At 40.6% G+C, this 18,713-nt stretch overlaps 1 protein-coding gene across 2 annotated transcripts in view; it reads right to left on the bottom strand.

Annotated features, from left to right (window-relative positions):
- The window catches only part of MGAT4B (alpha-1,3-mannosyl-glycoprotein 4-beta-N-acetylglucosaminyltransferase B), a 127,208-nt gene that overhangs the window by 32,998 nt on the left and 75,497 nt on the right, over positions 1-18,713 (bottom strand). For both annotated transcript variants that reach the window (XM_063292237.1, XM_063292236.1), the window contains exons 2-5: positions 13,838-14,017; positions 11,629-11,769; positions 6,800-6,933; positions 1,474-1,520 (exon numbers count right to left, since the gene is read on the bottom strand). In XM_063292237.1, the coding sequence (XP_063148307.1) occupies positions 1,474-1,520; positions 6,800-6,933; positions 11,629-11,769; positions 13,838-14,009 (494 nt within the window). In that variant the 5' untranslated portion in view covers positions 14,010-14,017. The remainder of the gene's footprint in view (positions 1-1,473; positions 1,521-6,799; positions 6,934-11,628; positions 11,770-13,837; positions 14,018-18,713) is intronic.

Here is an 18,713-nt window from a genome sequence, read left to right as displayed (position 1 = left end):
TCTCTTGCTACACAGCAATTGCTTTTTCCTCTCTATGTCATCTAAAACTGAAGACCTGTGTTTCCCCTTCCAGCACACTTCTGCCTATTAAATTTAAATAAGATAAAGCAAGCAATTTTACTGGGAGGGGAAAAAGCAAATTGGTAAGTTAATCAAAAGAAAAGTTTGAGGCACTTGACCTCAGCAGGTATTAGCACCAACCCAACATTGTTTGGATTTGAAAGCTAAGCAGTTTTGGTTCTGGTTAATAATGAATAGGAGACTACCAGGAATAACATGATGATAAGGTAGACTAGGATCATGCAAAGCACCCCGTAAGAGGGCAATGGAAAACGACTTCTATACTGTTGCCAAGTAAATTGCATAAATGAAGTTATCAGGAGTCAAGTGACTCAAATGCATCTTTACTTTAAACCAGAAGTACTTGAGAGAGAGCCACTTTCTTAGACCATCACATCCACCAGTGTCTACTGCATATCAGTTATTTAATTTCTTGGTAATACTGTGCCAAGAAGCAGAAGGATACAGAGAGAACTGTCAGGCACCACACAGCAAAACACAAGTGGTGGCCTCTTCTGCACTGAAACCACAGAGCTCCCGCCTCAGTTATTACATCTCACATCACCTGTACAATGCAGAGCTTTAGCTAGGTCATCTCAACCCTCTCCATTATCCTGCTCAATTTCAGATCTTAGCTACTGCTATTAATCGGCAACCTGCTGAATGGAAGAGCGGTAATGAAGTCAGAGACTCTTCTGTTACTGTTATCTTCTACAGTAATCTTTGTCCTCTGGAATCTGCAGCTATTAATTCCTGCCTATCATCTTTTACAATTCTGCTAATAATTAAAAATTATCCACCAGTGTCTCCTATCCAAATCATTTTTAAAAGCCCAGGTGAGATGAAGAAACTTTAACACTGGGAAAAAAATACTGCAGGACAGAAATTAACTGTTAAACCAACTTGGAACTCAGGAGAAACCAGAGATGCAGATCTGACAAGGACATGGGAGAGAGAATATGATCTAATGGAGGAAACGGCATCAGGAAGAAGATATTGATGTCATCCAGAATGGAAGTGAACCCTAAAGAAAATATTAATTCAGTCTGAGGTCAGGACTGCTGACTACCATCTCCCTTTCATGCTGGGATGCAAATAATAAGCATAGTTTGCCTCAGGCTCATGTAAATCTAAGCTAGCAGTACTTGCTATGTAGCCTATAACCAGCATAAAAACAAGTCTTGCTGTTATTTAATAATGTTTCCTGACAGAAAGAAGTGGAGCTGTGGGGGAAGGATAACTGGATTGTTCTATGGCTGGTGAAGACTAGCAACTGGTTTTAACAGACCAGGAAAAAAATCATGCAATTCAGTCCAAGTTACTAAAATATACTGATAATACAACTTACAATATTGAAACATTTTCTATCAGACAAACAAAAATCCTACAATGAAATTGCAGAAGAATACTTACAAGCTTTTGATATTTTCTGCCACTCCTGTGGTGTATTGTGGATCTGTCTGTAAAAAAAATGTCAACAACAAAAGGCAATAAACACACAAAGGTTTAGAAGTCATTGATATATTGATATTGTGTCTAAAATAATCAGCTCTGCTATGCCAAAATCACTGCTTTTTAACATTTCTTTGGAAGTGCTGCTTCATATATTTCATTTTAGAACAGTTAAAAGAAAATTGAAAATGTTTGCTAGCCTACAATGAAGACAGTCCTGTAGTCAAACATAACATATCACCAATTGTAGCAATTAACAAGGGCATTAGACAACAATATGCACAGATGTCATTTTTAAGCAATTTCAACCTGCATTAATGCTGAAGGCAACCTTCCCAATCTGTCTTCCAGACAAATTGTACTACACGCGCTATCATTCCTAGCAAGCTGAGCATTGTATTCCAACACAGATGGATACCACCAGTTTGAGGAAAGCTGATGCAAAGTACTTCCTCATTACAACACTAATTCATGCCGTATGTTCAGAGTGTTTAATAAGTAGCAGATTATGAAATCTTGGTGCTGGTTATGATCTATAAAGCCCTACATAGCATGATGAAGATTACGTACCATCAAGTCGATGTTGACTCTTAGTGACCACATAGATATTCTCCATGATGATCTATCCCTAACCTGGTCCTTCAGCTGTTTCAACAGTGCACTCATCACTACTGTAACTGAGTCTATCCACCTTGCTGCTGGTTGTCTTCTTCCCTTTCCTTCTACCTTTCCCAGAATCAGAGCCTTCTTCAGAGAGCTAGCTCTTCATATAATGTGTCTGAAGTAGGATAATTTGAGCCTGGTCATTTGTGCCTCAGGGGAGAACTCTGGGTTGATTTGTTTGATGACCCTTTGTTTTCTTGGCTGTCCACGGTATTCTCATGAGTCTTTTCCAACACCAGAGTTCAAATCAATACTCTTTCTATCTTGCTTCTTCAAAATCCAACTTTCACTTCCATAGTGTGTGGCAGGGAATACCATGGCTCGCATGATTTATCTTTGTAGGTATAGACACATCACAGCATTTGAATATCTTTTCTGAGGTCTTCATGGCTGCTCTACCAGGTGCTAGTCTATGGCATATTCCTTGACCGCTTGTTCCTTCACTATTGATAGTTGATCCTAAAAGGATCACTTTGATATCCTCCACTTTGATATCTTCATTGTCAATACTAACCCACATGGCATAGGGCCTGGTTATCTGAGTGACCACCTTATTTCCTGTGGTGTCTGCCCACAGGTACAAGCCAACAGAGTTGGTGTGCTCTGGGTCCCTTTGATCAAACAGTATCCTCTTTTGGGATCCATGAAGCACACTTTACTCTGCCGCAACACCTCCGCTCTGGAACAAGATTCCCCGGGATATCACTGTGGCTCCCACCCTGACGCATTCCAGAAAGTCCTAAAGCCCCAACTGTTCTCCCAGGCCTTGGGTTAGGGTGGTTGGGGTCCTTGTTGGATTTGTTTGGTGTGTGGGTGTTGTTAGCCAGACTTCCCATCAGTTTTTGTTCTCTATTCCTTTTCTTAATTCTTTTTCTTTTAAATCTTATTATATTGTATTTTCTATTTTGTTCAGTTTTATTGTATACCACCCAGCGTCAGTTTGGCATCAGGTAGTGCCTAAATTGAATAATTTTTTAAAAAAATAAATAATTGAAGGATTTCTGTAACTTCCTTAATTTCCTTACATTCTGTGAATCTTTCTAATTAAAAAGTGTGACCAACAACATGGCCTAAATGGGGACCCCTTTGTGGCAAAGTCCCTTGTAGACAGAGAGGCAGGAGCTGACTTGTTAGTAACAACAAACAAACACAACTCCAAAACTGTAGAAAATCGGCTGCAGTTTATTCTTCCCAGACCCTGAAGTATTCAGGGTCCGGGGCTGAAAACAAACACAGTCTCTTTGGCATGTCAGCAGTCCAATCCAAGAACTCAAAAGTAAATTCTCAAAATAAAATATCAAACCAAGGGATTAAAATGGGACAGGCAGCAGCAGTTTGAGGCTTGATGATGTTAATGCAGGCACCCACTTACCGCCAAAGTGTTTCTAATGTGATTCAATATTATACACCAAGGGAGTACTGGAACTGCCAGAGAAGCAGACACATTCAGAAAGGTCATGTGCAGGTGATTATTTGTGCCTTTAAAATACAAACACAAATCACAAGCCATCCCACCATAATACACTGCAATTCAGGCGGCTTTTATTAGTTTTAGAACTAGATAACTAAGATACGGTCTCCTGGAATGTTGGTGGTTTTGTAGAGCAGTGCAGCTGTAATGTAACAATTAGTTAAAAAAAAAACATGTCAGATTTGGCAAAGGAATCTCAGCAGCATTCTTCCTCTAAAAAAGGAGTACTGCAGGTCCTCGTTACCTGTGGTTCTATTATCTGTGGTTTGGCACATTCACAGTTGCTCAGAAATCAGATCTTGGTTTCTGTGATTAAAGATTTTAACATATCGATGGGGTTTTTTTTCTTTGATACTTTATGCAGGTGCAAAAATGGCAATTGACTTGTGTGTGTGTGTGAAAGGTCCCCTGTGCAAGCACCGAGTCATGTCTGACCCTTTGGGGGGACGCCGCTTGTACATAAAATACGACTTTTCAAGATCTTAGGATTGGAATTCAGAGTGCTATGCTGGAACGAATAAGGAAGACCATGTGCCTTTTTTCCCCTGTTGGATCAGCATAGATATTACTGCTTTAAATGTGCATTCAGCCACCCAGGACAGAGTCTTATTACAGAGGAAGAGAACTTCCCATCACCTGAGCAGGTACTCTATAGTTAGAGCACAACCTGTGCAATCCGCTCACAGAATTCCTCAGCTATTACTGATAATTATGGGACTTGAGCCATACATCTGGAAGTAGCTGAGACTGGGGAAGTCTAGCTTACAGGGTCCAAACCCCTCCACCTCCTAAATAATATTACGCAATTTTTACTTAGTGCAATGCCCAACAGTTTCTCTGGCTGTGCTAATAAAAACCTTTATGTTTATTTTTGTTTCTCTGTTCTCTTCTACACCAGGACCCCATGTGCTATTAGACCAAGAACAAATGGCTTTTGGTCTTTTGAAGCTGGTAGAGTCCACCATTTCCTTCCTTTCTGAGCAATGCGTTCAGTCTACAAACACCATCTTAAGACTAAGTCTGAGTAGCAGACCTCATAGCTGGAGGATCAGGAGCGTAATTTTTAAGCTTTCCCATTCTCTGTTTTTTGCAATATACTGCTAGATGAAGAACTTAAAAGTTTGTACATCGTTTTGTATCATTTTAGTTGGTGGTGGTATAGTATAGTGAAAGGGAAAGAAAAAAGAGAAATCCTGCAATATCATAAAATGCCCAGTGGCTGGAGGAACTAGATCAGGCCAAAATCTTTCCTCTGCTCTCTTGGCTGATAATAACACCAATAAAGTATCAGCAGCAGCTTGAGATAGAAGTGGCTATTCAAGCATGTTTAAAGTGCACTTTTTCCTCTGCTGGATGTATAAACACCCTTAGTGGAGGCTTAGCATTACTAAGCTGTTGTATGTTTACTGGCAAAGTAGATGTTAGCCTTGCGAGGTAGACCAGAGGGGAAGCACAGCCAAATGAGCTAATTCTACTTTATTGTATGGTTACATAAACAGAATCCTGCAAATCTAAAAGTACATTTCTCCCCCATCCCCTTTACAGCCCAAGAAACTAGAAAGGGTCCCTTCTAAGCCGCTTGCCTTGCCCACATTCCTGTTGCAGGCTAAGTTGCCTTGTATCTGCTGTTCCCTTGGCTGGATCTCTTCTCCCTGTCTCCCAAGGTCATTCTTACATTCCTTTACAGTAAGGCGTTTTGCTAATGGTAAAGTTTACATTGCTATTTGCATAGTCTAACATATCAATGAACAACAAGTGTAACTACTTCTTGTCTAAACTCCCTTTCCTGTCTCCTACAGGAAAATATTACCCAAAGTTATGAGAAACTATTATATCTCCTATGCTGAAATTCTACTTACCAGCTAACAAGAGAAAGGTATGTACTTAAAGCTTGGGTACTTTTGTGACAGACCTATGGAGAGGCACAGACTCCTGCAAGCTATTGCAATTGCTCAGTGATTACCACAGTTCAGTAGTAGCACTAATAATGTTCTGGAACAATGCTCCTAAACCTACGGCCCCTGTCATGTCCCTGATACCCACATATTGGGAGTAAGGATGGCACAATCAAGATGGCTGTGCCAGAGAGTTCAGCTGGGCTACACAAGTCCAGAATTTTACTCAAAGTCCAGCTGTCCCTATTGCCACTACTATCTAACTGAGCCACATCAGTTGTGATGGTTTCGCCTGGAGCTCCTTTATATGCTTGAATTTATTGTCTGGAGGAGCAAATCTGATGTCACATAACCTTAAATCCTCTTTTCCACTAATATTTCTTGCTTTATGAATGGAGATCACTTTCTTTTCCTTAATTGTGTGGGGCAAAATGTTAAAACACGACAATCACATCCTAACCAAAAATGTTGGAAAAGAGAATGGAAAGAAAACCTTACAGTTTGTTTTTCTCTCTACAATAATGGGATACTGGAGGCTCTATCGCTTTAAAGGATTTTTGAAAATAAAACAATTTTATTTCAAACTGGGGATAAATAATCACAGTGGTAACACAATAAGAAAACATGTATACACACATGCATATAAATCCTAAGATAAATGGCAGCCATAGTTTATTAATGCCTTATGGTCATACTAATTTCAGAGTTCAAAACCTGTTTTGATTAAAGGCATTCATTTGGAAAAAGCACATGCCTCAGTTTCAGCTCAGTCTTATTATTACCTTATTATTTCTGCAACAAATCCTGAGAGAATATCACCAGGGCAATTGTCTACTGTCTCTTTTGAAGACAGCATTTCAGTAAACAACTCCCTCTAACTCTATAAGATCAAACCTCAACCAACGCAGTACAGCTGAAATTAAAACGATGCACAAACGTGTTGGTAAGGCAGTAAGCAGACTTCTGCTAACATGCTGACCCTCCACAGCTGAATGCGCCCAAGCGTTGTTTCACATTCGAAGCATCCCACCGGGCCCCACTGGCAGGATATGGGCGACGATCCTTGTCGGACAGCAGCCTGAAGTTAGACTCCTCTCTCTGTGCCAAAGAGGAAGTTGGCTCATAGCCATGTGAAAATCATCCTGCTACTTTATGAGAAATTGTGGCTTCCCAGTTCAGCACCAAGTTCCTGTCAGGCCGACAATAAGAGGATACAGAGCTATCAAAGCAGGCTTCAGAAGTGGAAGGATCATGTTACCTCAGCAATCAGGACCACAATGACAGAATCTTCCTTCTCCTGCTGGTTGAGCTCAGAGATCAAGGAGTTCAGGGTATCTGTCAGATATGAATGCACCTCCCTTTTGACACTGGGGATCCCCATGACTATTGATACTGTAAAGGAGCAAAACAAAGCAAACTTGAAATTATCTTTCTAACAACCAAACACTTTCTTGCTATCTTACATCTCTTTCAAAAGGAGTTCAGTTCTGAATTTGGTCAGTTCTCCTATATTCTTGGGTATGAACTAATACATAAATACCATTAAAGGGCACACTATGCAGATCACCGCAGCAGTTGTAGGGAAGGTTTTTAAAAAGATAACAGTGCTTAAAAAACAAACAAAATTGAAGAGGGAATCAAGAAGAAAATCTTAAATTTTACATTTCAAAGTGTTATGTTCTGCAGTAGTAAGGTTGTTAGACTTTGAGGATACTCAAGTTCAAATCTCCATGGAGCTTCCAGAGTGACTTTGGGTCAATTACTCTTCCTCAGTCCAACCCAACTCACGGGATAAAATTTTGGGAGATTCCCATGTAAGCTGCCTTAGCTTCCAGAGAAAGGATTCAATATAGTTGTAATGAATTAGCTAATACATAAAAACATTTATTGTATGTAGTAAGGATCTGTATGTTTTTATATCTACTGATTATATTGGCTGAATTCACACTGACTAAGGCATGGCTTATTGAATATGCTACAGTGGCTGGGTGCATAAATAATGCAAAGCTAGGAGTTCCCAACACTTTGAGGTTCGTGGGCACATTTGGGGTTTTGAGAGCACAATATAGGCATTCTTGCCCAATGAATGCCAGTCATAAAACATCTATTTACCAGAAGGGAAACTGATTAGGTTGTTTCTCCCTATCCCTTCCAGCCTTCCAGGATGTTCTCTACAATCTTGGCTTACCTCTTTATCTTCAAAGTACCATGCAAATATCATAGCTGGTCTTTGAAGATTCCAGTATTAGATTTTCTCAACCCCCTTAAAAAGTTCTGATGGATGGCTCTTTGAGGGTGCAATGGAGGCAACAAAGAGAGCTTTCTTTGTGCATGATAGGCACATCTAGGCACTAACCTGTGTCCAGTCTGCTTCATGGTGAGCCTTGTACCACTTTTACTCTGATTTTTGCCTAGTCTCTTTCATTGCTTGAAGTTTTCAGAAAACCAGGGAAAAACCAGGACCTCAGTCTCCAGGACCTCAGACTCCAGTTTGTGGAGTCCTTGGTGCTCTCTGAGCTTGGTTGTTTGCTTGCAGAAATTGCATTACCCAACTAGATAATGATGTTACCACTGTTATTGCACTGATGATATTACCAAGTTGGGTGATGAAACATCTGCAAGCCAACAACCACGCTCAGAGAGCACCAAGGACTCCACAGTTCAACCCTGAGCTACAGATATTCTACTGATACCTCCAGTTTGCTAGAGGGACTGTGGCAGCAGTGGGGGCAGGACATCACACTAACAGTATTCCCAGTTTGTCTTGAGACGCCTGCCCAATTCAGAAAGATTCTCAGGTGGGCAAGATGGTATTTTGATGGATCACAGTAACTTCGTCTAAACCCACAGCCTAAAAAAACAGGACAAAGGTGGGGCAAATCTATACCACTCATCTCCTTTTGGGGTTGGCTTTCTGGAGTCGCTGTGCCTTTGCCAGCCTGCCTTAAACATTCTGCCAAAGTCTGAGTGGCAAAGGAAGTCCCTGGCAGAGTCTCCAGCTGCTTCAGGGAGTTTTCCACAGCTTCCTTCTGTCTTCAAGGCCAGCTTGGCTGACATCAAAATGATGTGTGAAAAGGACACAGAGAGAATAACTGATAAGTTCCCAGTCAGATAAATGTCTCTCAGCTATCTTGTCACTCTGTTGTGGTGCACTTTTCATTTCTGCTCTGTTAGAGTGGTTGATAATGCAATAACCAAGCCATTATGAGTTACTTAACAGTGCACTGTTTTAAAAAATCCTGACTTAGCACTGGGTGTGAATTCAGCAGCTTCACTGGGAAGGGAAGAGAAAGATGAGAACAAGATTGGATGGAGATGAAACAAGGTGCAGGAGTAACTAGCTAGGGAAGGAAAGAAAAGGCAAGCTCCATTTAGGCTTTACAAAAAGAATTAAATTCACCAGGCAAGCGGCCATTCTCAAGCAAAGGCTAATCTTCATCTTTTTGGATCTCTGCCTCTATCTGCACTTCCATCCACAACTATCCATCTATAAATCCTCCAATATATAGGTAATTAATCAAGGAAAATTTTGTTTTCTTATCACGTAAATTTGGTACATATGGGAGATTGGAGGTGGCCAAGCTAAAAGCCCCTACCCAAATGCATCTTCCCATGGAAAACAAAGCACTGGCTCAGTAGACAGTGTCAAACTGGGCCAAGTTAGGAAATGAAACTTGTCAGCTTAACCGTAAAACATTTAGAAGGCCAACAAATGCTGATAAATTGGGGTGTTGCTAGGAGGTGAACAGAGCTCTGGGAAAGCAAAAGAAAGTAAGCTATGTTCAGAAATACTGCCTCTTTCTTCTTTCAAACCTCATTGTCTTTGTAGTTCTGACCCCTAGTGACACTCTAATCGCTTCACTGGCCTCACTAAGCACACACACGTGCAATGAAATGCCTTGCTGCTATATCCAATCACACGTATAAAGAGGAACTGTAATGTCATCCCTGTTTAGCCCTGGCTTTGGCTCCAGTGCCATCAATAAACTAATCTGTGCTTCAGTGTAATAATGTACCCTGGTCTCCAGTTCCAACATAGCACTAAAAAATTCTACTACATACATATGTAGGTAAATATACTACATATAACTGATTCTAAAATGCTAAAGCAATACACAGCTTGAATGACATTGTTTGGGTTCACGCACATGCTAAACCAGTTTTTTTCAACATGCTTTGTGGAATAAAGCATAATTGGCTGGGATTGTCATGAGCACTGATGGTGAGCAGGAGGGGGCCCCTATCCAGGGGGGAAAACGCATGCTTAGTAGCAAGAATTTGAGCAGTCATTCAAAGAGACACAGAACAGACCCACCTTGACTTTTGGGGTTTATCTGTCTGGGTTTTTCCCATGCTTCTTCAGTTTGTTAGGATTTTCTGTCTAATGTAGCAGTAATAAAACACTAGAGACCTATTCCTCGTCTCAGCATGGTTCCTGACTGTTAGGACAGGGATTACATACAGTAGTCCTCACTTAATGGCCACAATTGGGACCAGAATTTCAGTTGCTAAGCAAAGCAGTCATTAAGTGAATCCGACCTGATTTTACAAATTTTTTGTGGTGGTGGTTAAGGGAATCACCACAGGCGTTAAGCAAACCATGTGGTCATTAAGCAAATCACGTGGTTCCCCATTGATTTTGCTTGCCAGAAGCCAGCCAGGAAGGTTGAAAATGGCAATCACGACCATGGGATGCTGTGACGGTCATAAATGCGAACTGGTTGCCAAGCACCCAAATCATGATCACGTGACTGTGATGCTGCCATGGTGTGAGGACTGGTCACAAGTCGGTTTTTCAGCACTGTCATAAGTCTGAACCATCACTAAATGAATGGTTATTAAGTGAGGACTACCTGTATACACTATTACAAGCTACATGCCACAATGTTTGTTCGTTTATTTAAATTTATTAGCTGCCCCACTGCAAAGGACTCTGAGTTCATACAGAATCTTAAACCATGGATTTTAAAACTTTGCAATACCAAACCCCCAGAATGATAAATGGTTTTGTGTAACTCCCTTGCTATGAATAAAATTAATAATTTTATTGAGGTTGGCAAGATATAAACATACCACTTATTTTTAATAATTAAAATGTAATCTAAATATCAAACACAACAGTGATAAAACTTTTCAACTTTTAAAAAAATAAAACCATTTCATTGGAAATTTTTAAAAAATCAATTTAAAACCATATTTTTCAATGGGAAGGATGAGCTTGCTTACTTTTGCATAATTCCTGAAATCTGAATTGTATTTTCAAGACAGCTATTCTCATTTCGCATTCCACAGTTGTTTTCTATCAATATTTTTCCTTTGTAGTACCAATTATAGAAAACCCTTACTTGCATAATTCGGATTGTTATCCAAAATTTTCTTTAATCACTACCAGTACCTTGGTCATTTTTAGCTTTCTTCTTACCACCCAAAAAAACCTTTTCCATTTTGAAAGCCTCAGCATTTGAAATAGCAGATGAAAATGCCAAAGTTCATGAACACACATGCTTCTCCTGACAATCCAAAGTCTGTGGATGTACTAGCAGAAGTGATGCTGGTGGAGATGCTAGAGATACATGAATATTTCTAAGAGAAGCTGAACAAAATGGCATTCTGTAACTTAAATAACCATTACAGGGTATAATATTGTTGTACTTTTATAAAACATTTTGCCTCTCTTAAGGAAAGGCAGTAGATAGAGAAATGTAGTAATATTCAAAAGTGCAAGTTCAACTACTCTCTTTGAGGCAAAACTCGTTAAACCAATGTTTCTCAACCTTGGCAACTTTAAGATGTGTGGACTTCAACTCCCAGAATTCCTCAGCCAGCATGGCTGGCTGGAGAATTCTGGGAGGTGAAGTCCACGCACCTTAAAGTTGCCAAGGTTGAGAAACACTGCTTTAAACATTGTGACTAAGCTGCTCATGATCCCCATGGGAGTGTGACCCAGTTTTAGAATTCCTGTCTTAAGCCACAAACAAATAAGCCATACTTTGGCTAGGCATGTTGTGGGATTCCAGTCACTGCACGTCTGAACCAGTTAGGATTAGAAAAGAATAACCATTGACTGAACAGTTGGCACCCACTTACCTCCAGTGCGCCCTTGTCCCACGTGTATCGCTGGCTGCAGGCTATTCTCCTTGGACAACAAATGTGGCAAATGATGGAAGATGGTTGGAAGATGCAGCACATTCTTGTTAGTGATATTCCAGAGTTTTAATTTTGTTTCATCTGAGGGAAAACAGGCGAACCCATGGATATGTTCAACCCATTTTGCTGGACATAACCATTTCATACGCTATCTGGCCAACTAAGACGACCACTTTGTGAAATAGTACAGTCTTTTTCACCTGTATCCTCTAATCCCATTACTTTTAGCATGAAGTACCTAAGGCTTCAAACAGCCATGCTTCATTCTTCCTCGGGCTTTTTGAGAGAAGAGAAACAGAAATTTATGGCCAGGTCTGTATTTATATCAAATCTCAGAACCCTAATTTCCTCTAATATTTATTAGAGCTATGCAGCTCTTTAGATTTGTTCACCAAAAAGCGCTTCAGGCCTCACTGAAAGCACCTTTTGGGCACTGAATCTAAAACACTGCACATCCCCAGTAGTTATGTTCTAAATTTGTGCCATTCAGGAAGACTGAATGCATCCATGAAAATAAGTTTTTATTTGGAAAAGAAGCCAGTGTGTGTCTGGATGTAAAATCCAACTGTAAGTGACACCACTATTTTTTTAAAGAAATATACACCTTAAATTTCAATTCAAATAAGAAAATTATAGTCCTTTTGAAAGCAGTTATATACCTTTATAAATTAGTCAATTTAAATATTTTGACACAGCCTCTTCAAGGGGCTTATGCAATCACTACCAGGTGGCGCTGAAGCAGCAGAGGCCGTACTCCCCATGTAGTCTCTCTTCTATACCTATGTAACAGCTCTGCGTTGCAAGCTGCACTGGTTGCCAGGTTTCTTCTGGGTGCGATTCAAGGAGCTGGTGGCCCTACATGGCATAGGGCCTGGCTACTTGAGGGACTGTCTGTCTCCCAAAGTTTCTGCCTGGCCAGTTCAATCTGGTAGGGTTGGAGCAAGCCAGGTTCCATCGATTAAACAATGCCACCTATCAGGACTCCAGAAGTGCGCCTTCACTGTAGCAGTGCCTGCCCTTGGGAACGAGGATCCCCCGAGATTTGAACAGCCCCCACCCTACTGGGGTTTTGAAGGACCTGAAGACGTGGCTCTTCTCCCAGGCCTTTGGTGAGGATGCCTAACGCCCCTTTCTTCCTCTCCCTTGTTCCATCCAGGTTTCTTTCTTTGCTATCTTGTTTCTTTCTTTTGTGTTTTTGTGTATTGTTATTCGTTTTCAAATGTTTTTAACAATTTGCAATCTGCCCAGAGTTGCTGGGATTCAGGCAGCATATGCATTTAATAAATAATAATAATAATAATAATAATAATAATTATTATTATTATTATTATTATTATGCACATAAGGCTAGGAAGATTTTTCTGTGCAAAGGGGTAGTGGTTTACAGGTTGCCTACAGAGATCAGCTGCCTAAAGCTATTGAGAAAAAGGATATAGAGAAACCAGGAAAGCATCAGAGGAAACTAGAAATCAAGCAGCAGTGTTGGGGTTCACACAGAACTAAAGCTATAATAGCAGAGGTATAAATAATTTGGTTGCAAAGGACTAAGGACATAGAGATAAGATCTTTAATGGGATAACTTCCATCTGCAACATCAGTTTGCATGTTCAAGATGACTATATATTTTTTCAGTGGACTAAGAATATTTTAAATAATTTTCACATCATTCGAAGAGAGTATCTGTAGCTCAAGGTTGAACTGTAGAGTCCTTGGTGCTCTCTGAGCCTGGTTATTTTCTTGCAGACATGAAGAACTGGAGATGTTGCCTAGTCGGGCAATGAAACATCTGCAAGAAAATAACCAGGCTCGGAGAGCACCAAGAACTCCACAATTTTCACATCATTTCATGCACGGTGAGTTTAATGAAATATTACTTCCCTACAATTAACAGAGGTTGGACTAGATGACCTCTAAGGTCCCTTCCAAACTATCATGATTCAATGATTACATGTTCATAAACTTCAAGCCCCCATTATTACATTCAGTGACCTACAAAATATCTGCATAGCAAATGCTCTTTGTCAGCCTTCCACAACTGGGGTTCCAGCCCTGACAGATTCCAGTTCCCAGGCCTTCCAGCCAGCACTGCCTTTGGCATCAGGTTGAGGCAGACCTCAGTACAGCTCATCTTTTTTAAAGCCGGATTTACCAGATAAACTGCTCCACGTCCGATTTATATCCCGTAGGGCTTGCTTTTCAGAGATGGCTCTCTTTATTTCATCCAGGACTACATTTAGCTCCTTTGACCGCTTGAGGCTTTCCTGTTCTGCAGCATGCAAACGGTCTCTCAGTGCTAGGAACTCTCGCTGATAGATATCCATAACATCACCTGAAATGGGATGAGAAAACAGTAGCACCATTGCAAAAGGAAGGGATCTGGGGGAGTACCGTTAACCAATGTATTGCTAGTTTTCCATATTCTTTCAAAGGGGGGAGACTGGAGCAGGAAGGAGCAAAACATTTTTTTCTTCTGCTAATTTTGAAGGAATAAATATTCTTTTGACCTAGGCAGAGACCTACTAATCAGAGCAACATATTCCCAAATCAAGTAAATTCTAAAAATCTAATATACAGTATGTTCTTATATTCAGGGTTAATGCTTCTGGGCAGGAGTTCAGATACTGCAGATCATTTTAGAAATAGCCCACAGCAAAGCCATAGTTAAATGGTTATATATAAACCAGATTCCTTTGAAAGTCACCTTGACCAGCAAGCTTGCCACACAGTATATATATTTGCTCTGTTAGAATACTTATGAAAAAAAAGAGGGGAGAAGCACCAATTAGATATTGCACCCATTTGCTTAGGTAGGAGTAGTGCGTAGGGCCAGATATTGGCTCATACACACCTCTAATAGGCTGAGCATGAGGAGGAAAATAATAACATGCACAACTGAGCAAAAGAATACGATCAGAACTGATCTTTGAGCATCCCAAATAAGCAGATAAATACCACCACGTAAATCCAGTAGGATCAAAGCACAAATTACTCTGCTTATATGAGCATGTATTCACTTAACACACAATATATTCATGTATGGACTGGTTCACTGAACTTGATACTGCATAAGAGACCAGACTGTCCAGCCTAGCAAATCCTGGCATTTTTAATTTGCCAAAAAAGTATTTCAGAAAATACTAAGTGGTAACTAAATTCAATATTCCTAATTTATCTGGGATTAAGAACAAGAAGAGTGAGGATGTTAGTAAGGGTTTTTTTTAAAATCAAAGGGAAATGGTGTCCAAAACAAGACAGATAAAGTAGAAACCCCATCCTGCAAATACTATTTTGGCCTGATTCTCAGGCTTCTCTATGAACGGAAATTTATTCTGTAAAACTAAATATGTTTTGGGGAGTGACAACAGACCTATACTTGAAATAAGGATTAACTTTTCAAAACTGCTCTAAAGTTTAACTAGTTCTCCAATATTCAAAAGAGGGTTTCTTTATGCTAAATTATGTTGTTGTTGTTGTTGTTGATTACTGCTATAGCAACCAGTGTGCTTGAGAGCAGCCATTGGAGAGTCACAAAAACAGCCTCTCTGCAAAAAACAACCTAAACAATCTGTTCAGTTTATTTCTTAAAGTCATGATACACTGTGTACAACCCTGGAGTCCAGAATTTCAGCAATGAGCAGTTTAAGAAGGAGGGAAAATAATCAAGGGGCTGAATTAAAATTCTAGGCAAAAGGTTTTAACATGAAAAAAATGTCCAAGGCTAAAGAAACAAGATTCCCACCATCACTGCTCTGTGGTAGGCTAGTTGAGGCTCAAAAAGCTACAGCTGCAAGGTGTGTTTTCCAGTTATGTCTGAAGTGACAACTGCTTCACAAACAGGCCAGCATAAGTAATTAAGGGAAGGATGCAGGACCTCAGACTGCCCCCTTAACCAGATGGCACACAAGGAAGCTCTCGGGAAAACAAAATCAATGAATGGAGCCAGTATTGAATTCTTGTTGTATGCTGTTAAGGATTCTCCTAAGTGTCCTATATTAAACCGTACTATTCATTTAGCTAGAAGAATGTGGCAAACAAAATCAAATCCACATTCATATGATTGTTCAGCAGGTGATACTCCAGCCATGAGTGGAAACAGGAAGATGGCTCTGCCCAGACACTGCTGGTACAGAAACAGGAACTGTAGCTCATTCAAAGCATTTACGACGGAGGTGATTCTATGTAATGAAGCACAGTCAGACATTTGGCAGAAATCAAACTTCAGCAAAGCCAAAGGTGAGGTTGATAGTCAACAAAAAGTGTTATTAATACATTGGCCCTCTCCATCCAGAGGACTAATTAAAGAGCTATTATTTTTGCAATATCCAGCCGTAAACAGAATGAAAAAGTTCATTACAGGTGCGTACTTTTCTGTCATTGACTGTCACATTTTCAAGTTGTTTATTTATTTATTTAAAAGGTTTGTACAGCCACTCATCTTAGAACACAACCGTGGGCAGCTCACAACAAAACCTGAACAGTAAAAAACCATCAAAACAAAACAAAAAAACTATGCCTCAGCCAGGCTCCTGGGATGCCTCAACTAACCATCTACAGGTTCCCACCTCACTCTACCCAAGTTCCTGGGGTAGAGCCCGCTCTTTATGGCCTTCCAGAAGGCTAAAAAGGTGGGTGCCTGCCAGATCACTGCAGGAAGGGTATTCTACAGTGTATTCATACATTGCATAACTACAACTTGATATGTCTGGCTAACCCTGGCTTCTTTGCAGCTTGTTTTTTGTCCTCTATCCACATAATGCAACACAACATTTTAAAGGTGATCTACAGTTGATGTGACAAGCCTGATTCCTTTTGCTGCTAATAAAAATAAGTCCAGGAGGCCATTGCCCAATCCCTGAGCAAGGAAAACTTCCTTCCCTTTGAGATACAATGCTTGCTGAAGCTTCTTCTGAATTTCCCAGGGAGTATAGAATGTAATTCAATTTAAAGAAAGGTTTCTAGTGATTGTAAAGAATTTTATTTCAAAGTAAAGGCCAAAGGCTTTCCCCACTTTTTTTTTAAGGAACAAAGGATATATGTAGAAGTTATGGGCATCCGCCTTGGCTGTAGATTATGAAAGTTAAGGCCACATAGCTGGGAAAGACTAAGATCAACCAAATCATGTGATATTTCTTCTTCATATTAATAAATCAACCTACATTCTTATGTTATATACACAAGTAATGGTCAAATGAAATGGAAGCACACTTGTTTTTGTTGAGGTTTTCCTACTAACAGATTAAGACTGCTATATGTGCCTAATCATTTTGGCCAGGTGAAGGGGTTGTATTAGATTGTCTCCTCTCACGTGCTTCATGCAAATAGCCTGGGGGGAGGGGAGGAGCTGCCCGGACTTGTCTTCTCACTTCCTTTTCTCTCTCTGCTGGAAATGTAGCTCAGCAAGGCTTGCTCCAAAGGGAGCTACGTACTTTAAATGTTTTGCTTTTGTTTTTGCTTTCTGTAAATAAATTATTTTTATAGAAATGCTTGGTGTGTGACTTTTTTGACCTCTCCTGGGCTAAAGGCTTTCCCAGCATCTGCAACAGGTTATGTGCCCAGTAAACAACCCAGTAAAACCCAGAGAGAAAAGAGAGATCAACTCCACACCTCATGCACAATTTAAAGGCAGGTAGCAAAGACCTGTGAAGATTTTCTTTGGAGCCACCTGGAGATTTTCCAGCAACTGCCAGTCTACAGGACAAAGAAGCCAGCTGAGGTGACTTGCAAAAGAAGGAAGAAGCCATGGCTACCTCCCAGCCCTCAGCGATGCCTCTGGAGCGCCTATCAGAGACCAACTATTTGAATTGGGCCCTGAAGATGGAAATGTATCTTCGCAGAGAGGATCTTTGGCTGCCAATTGGTGAGCAAACCCCTCAAAATCCCAGTGCTGAATGGCTGAGACAGGATGAGCGGGCTAGAGCCACCATTATCTTGGGAGTTGAGGACAATCAGCTAGTCCACGTGCGAGGCATGCAGTCTGCAAAGCAACTTTGGGACGCTTTGAGAGACTTATATGTAAAGGCAACAGCAGGGAGTAAAGTTACTCTGACGAAAAAGCTGTACAGAGCCTACCTTGCAGAAGGAGATAGCCTTCCTGAGCACCTGCATTATATTCAGCAGCTGTTTGTTGAGTTGCAGGAGAGAGGAATGGAATTTACACCTCTCACAAAATCCTATATCCTCCTGTCCTCACTAAATGCAACATGGGACACGCTGATTTGTACCCTGGAGGCTATGCCTGAAGCAGACCTCACCCCATCGTATGTTACACAGCGCTTACTCGCTGAATGGGAGAAGAGAGAGGAAAGATCCCCCCCCATCTCTTTTGGAAAGCTGCAAGACCAGAAAATGAGGGAAAAGAAGGGAAAGGAACCTGAGGGCACAGCACTAGCAAGCCAGCGATGCTTCACTTGTGGTTCAGCTGGACATTTGCAAAGAGACTGTGCCATGAGACCCAAGGGTAGAAAGACAGAGCAGAAGAACACAAGGGCAACACAGAAGAAGGCTCTTCAGACAACCCAGATTGCACAGGTTGCTGAGAAGGGTAATTCTGAAGGGTGTTAGATTCTGGGGCCAATTGTCATTTATGTAATTGTAAAAGCTCTTTTGTGTCACTGTCTAAAACTGAAAGACAAAGTGTATCTTTGGCTGATGGGTCTGTGACCAAAATTATGGGACAAGGTGACTTGTATTTATCCAGCTTAGGAGAAACTGTAAAAGGTGTGTTGTATGTGCCAAATTTACAATCAAACCTATTATCTGTGGCACAATTGGCTGCAACAGGGTATATCATAACATTTAAGAAAAATGGTTGTGAGATACGTAAAAATGGGAAATTGTGTGCTACTGGTATGTTAAAAGACTCCTTGTACATTGTGCAAAATGCAAGGAAGCCAAGCTGCAAGGCTGCAGTTGGCAACATACCATATCATGACCAATGTGTACACCTGATGCACAGGAGATTTGGTCATGCTAATTTCAAGTATATAGCACAAATGCCACAGCTGTGTGCTGACCTAAAGATAAAA

The sequence above is a fragment of the Candoia aspera genome, chromosome 2 (assembly GCF_035149785.1).
Source record: "Candoia aspera isolate rCanAsp1 chromosome 2, rCanAsp1.hap2, whole genome shotgun sequence".
NCBI lineage: Eukaryota > Metazoa > Chordata > Lepidosauria > Squamata > Boidae > Candoia > Candoia aspera.
The sequence above is the reverse complement of the archived record's forward strand: the minus strand, read 5'-3'. Positions and strand labels throughout refer to the sequence as shown.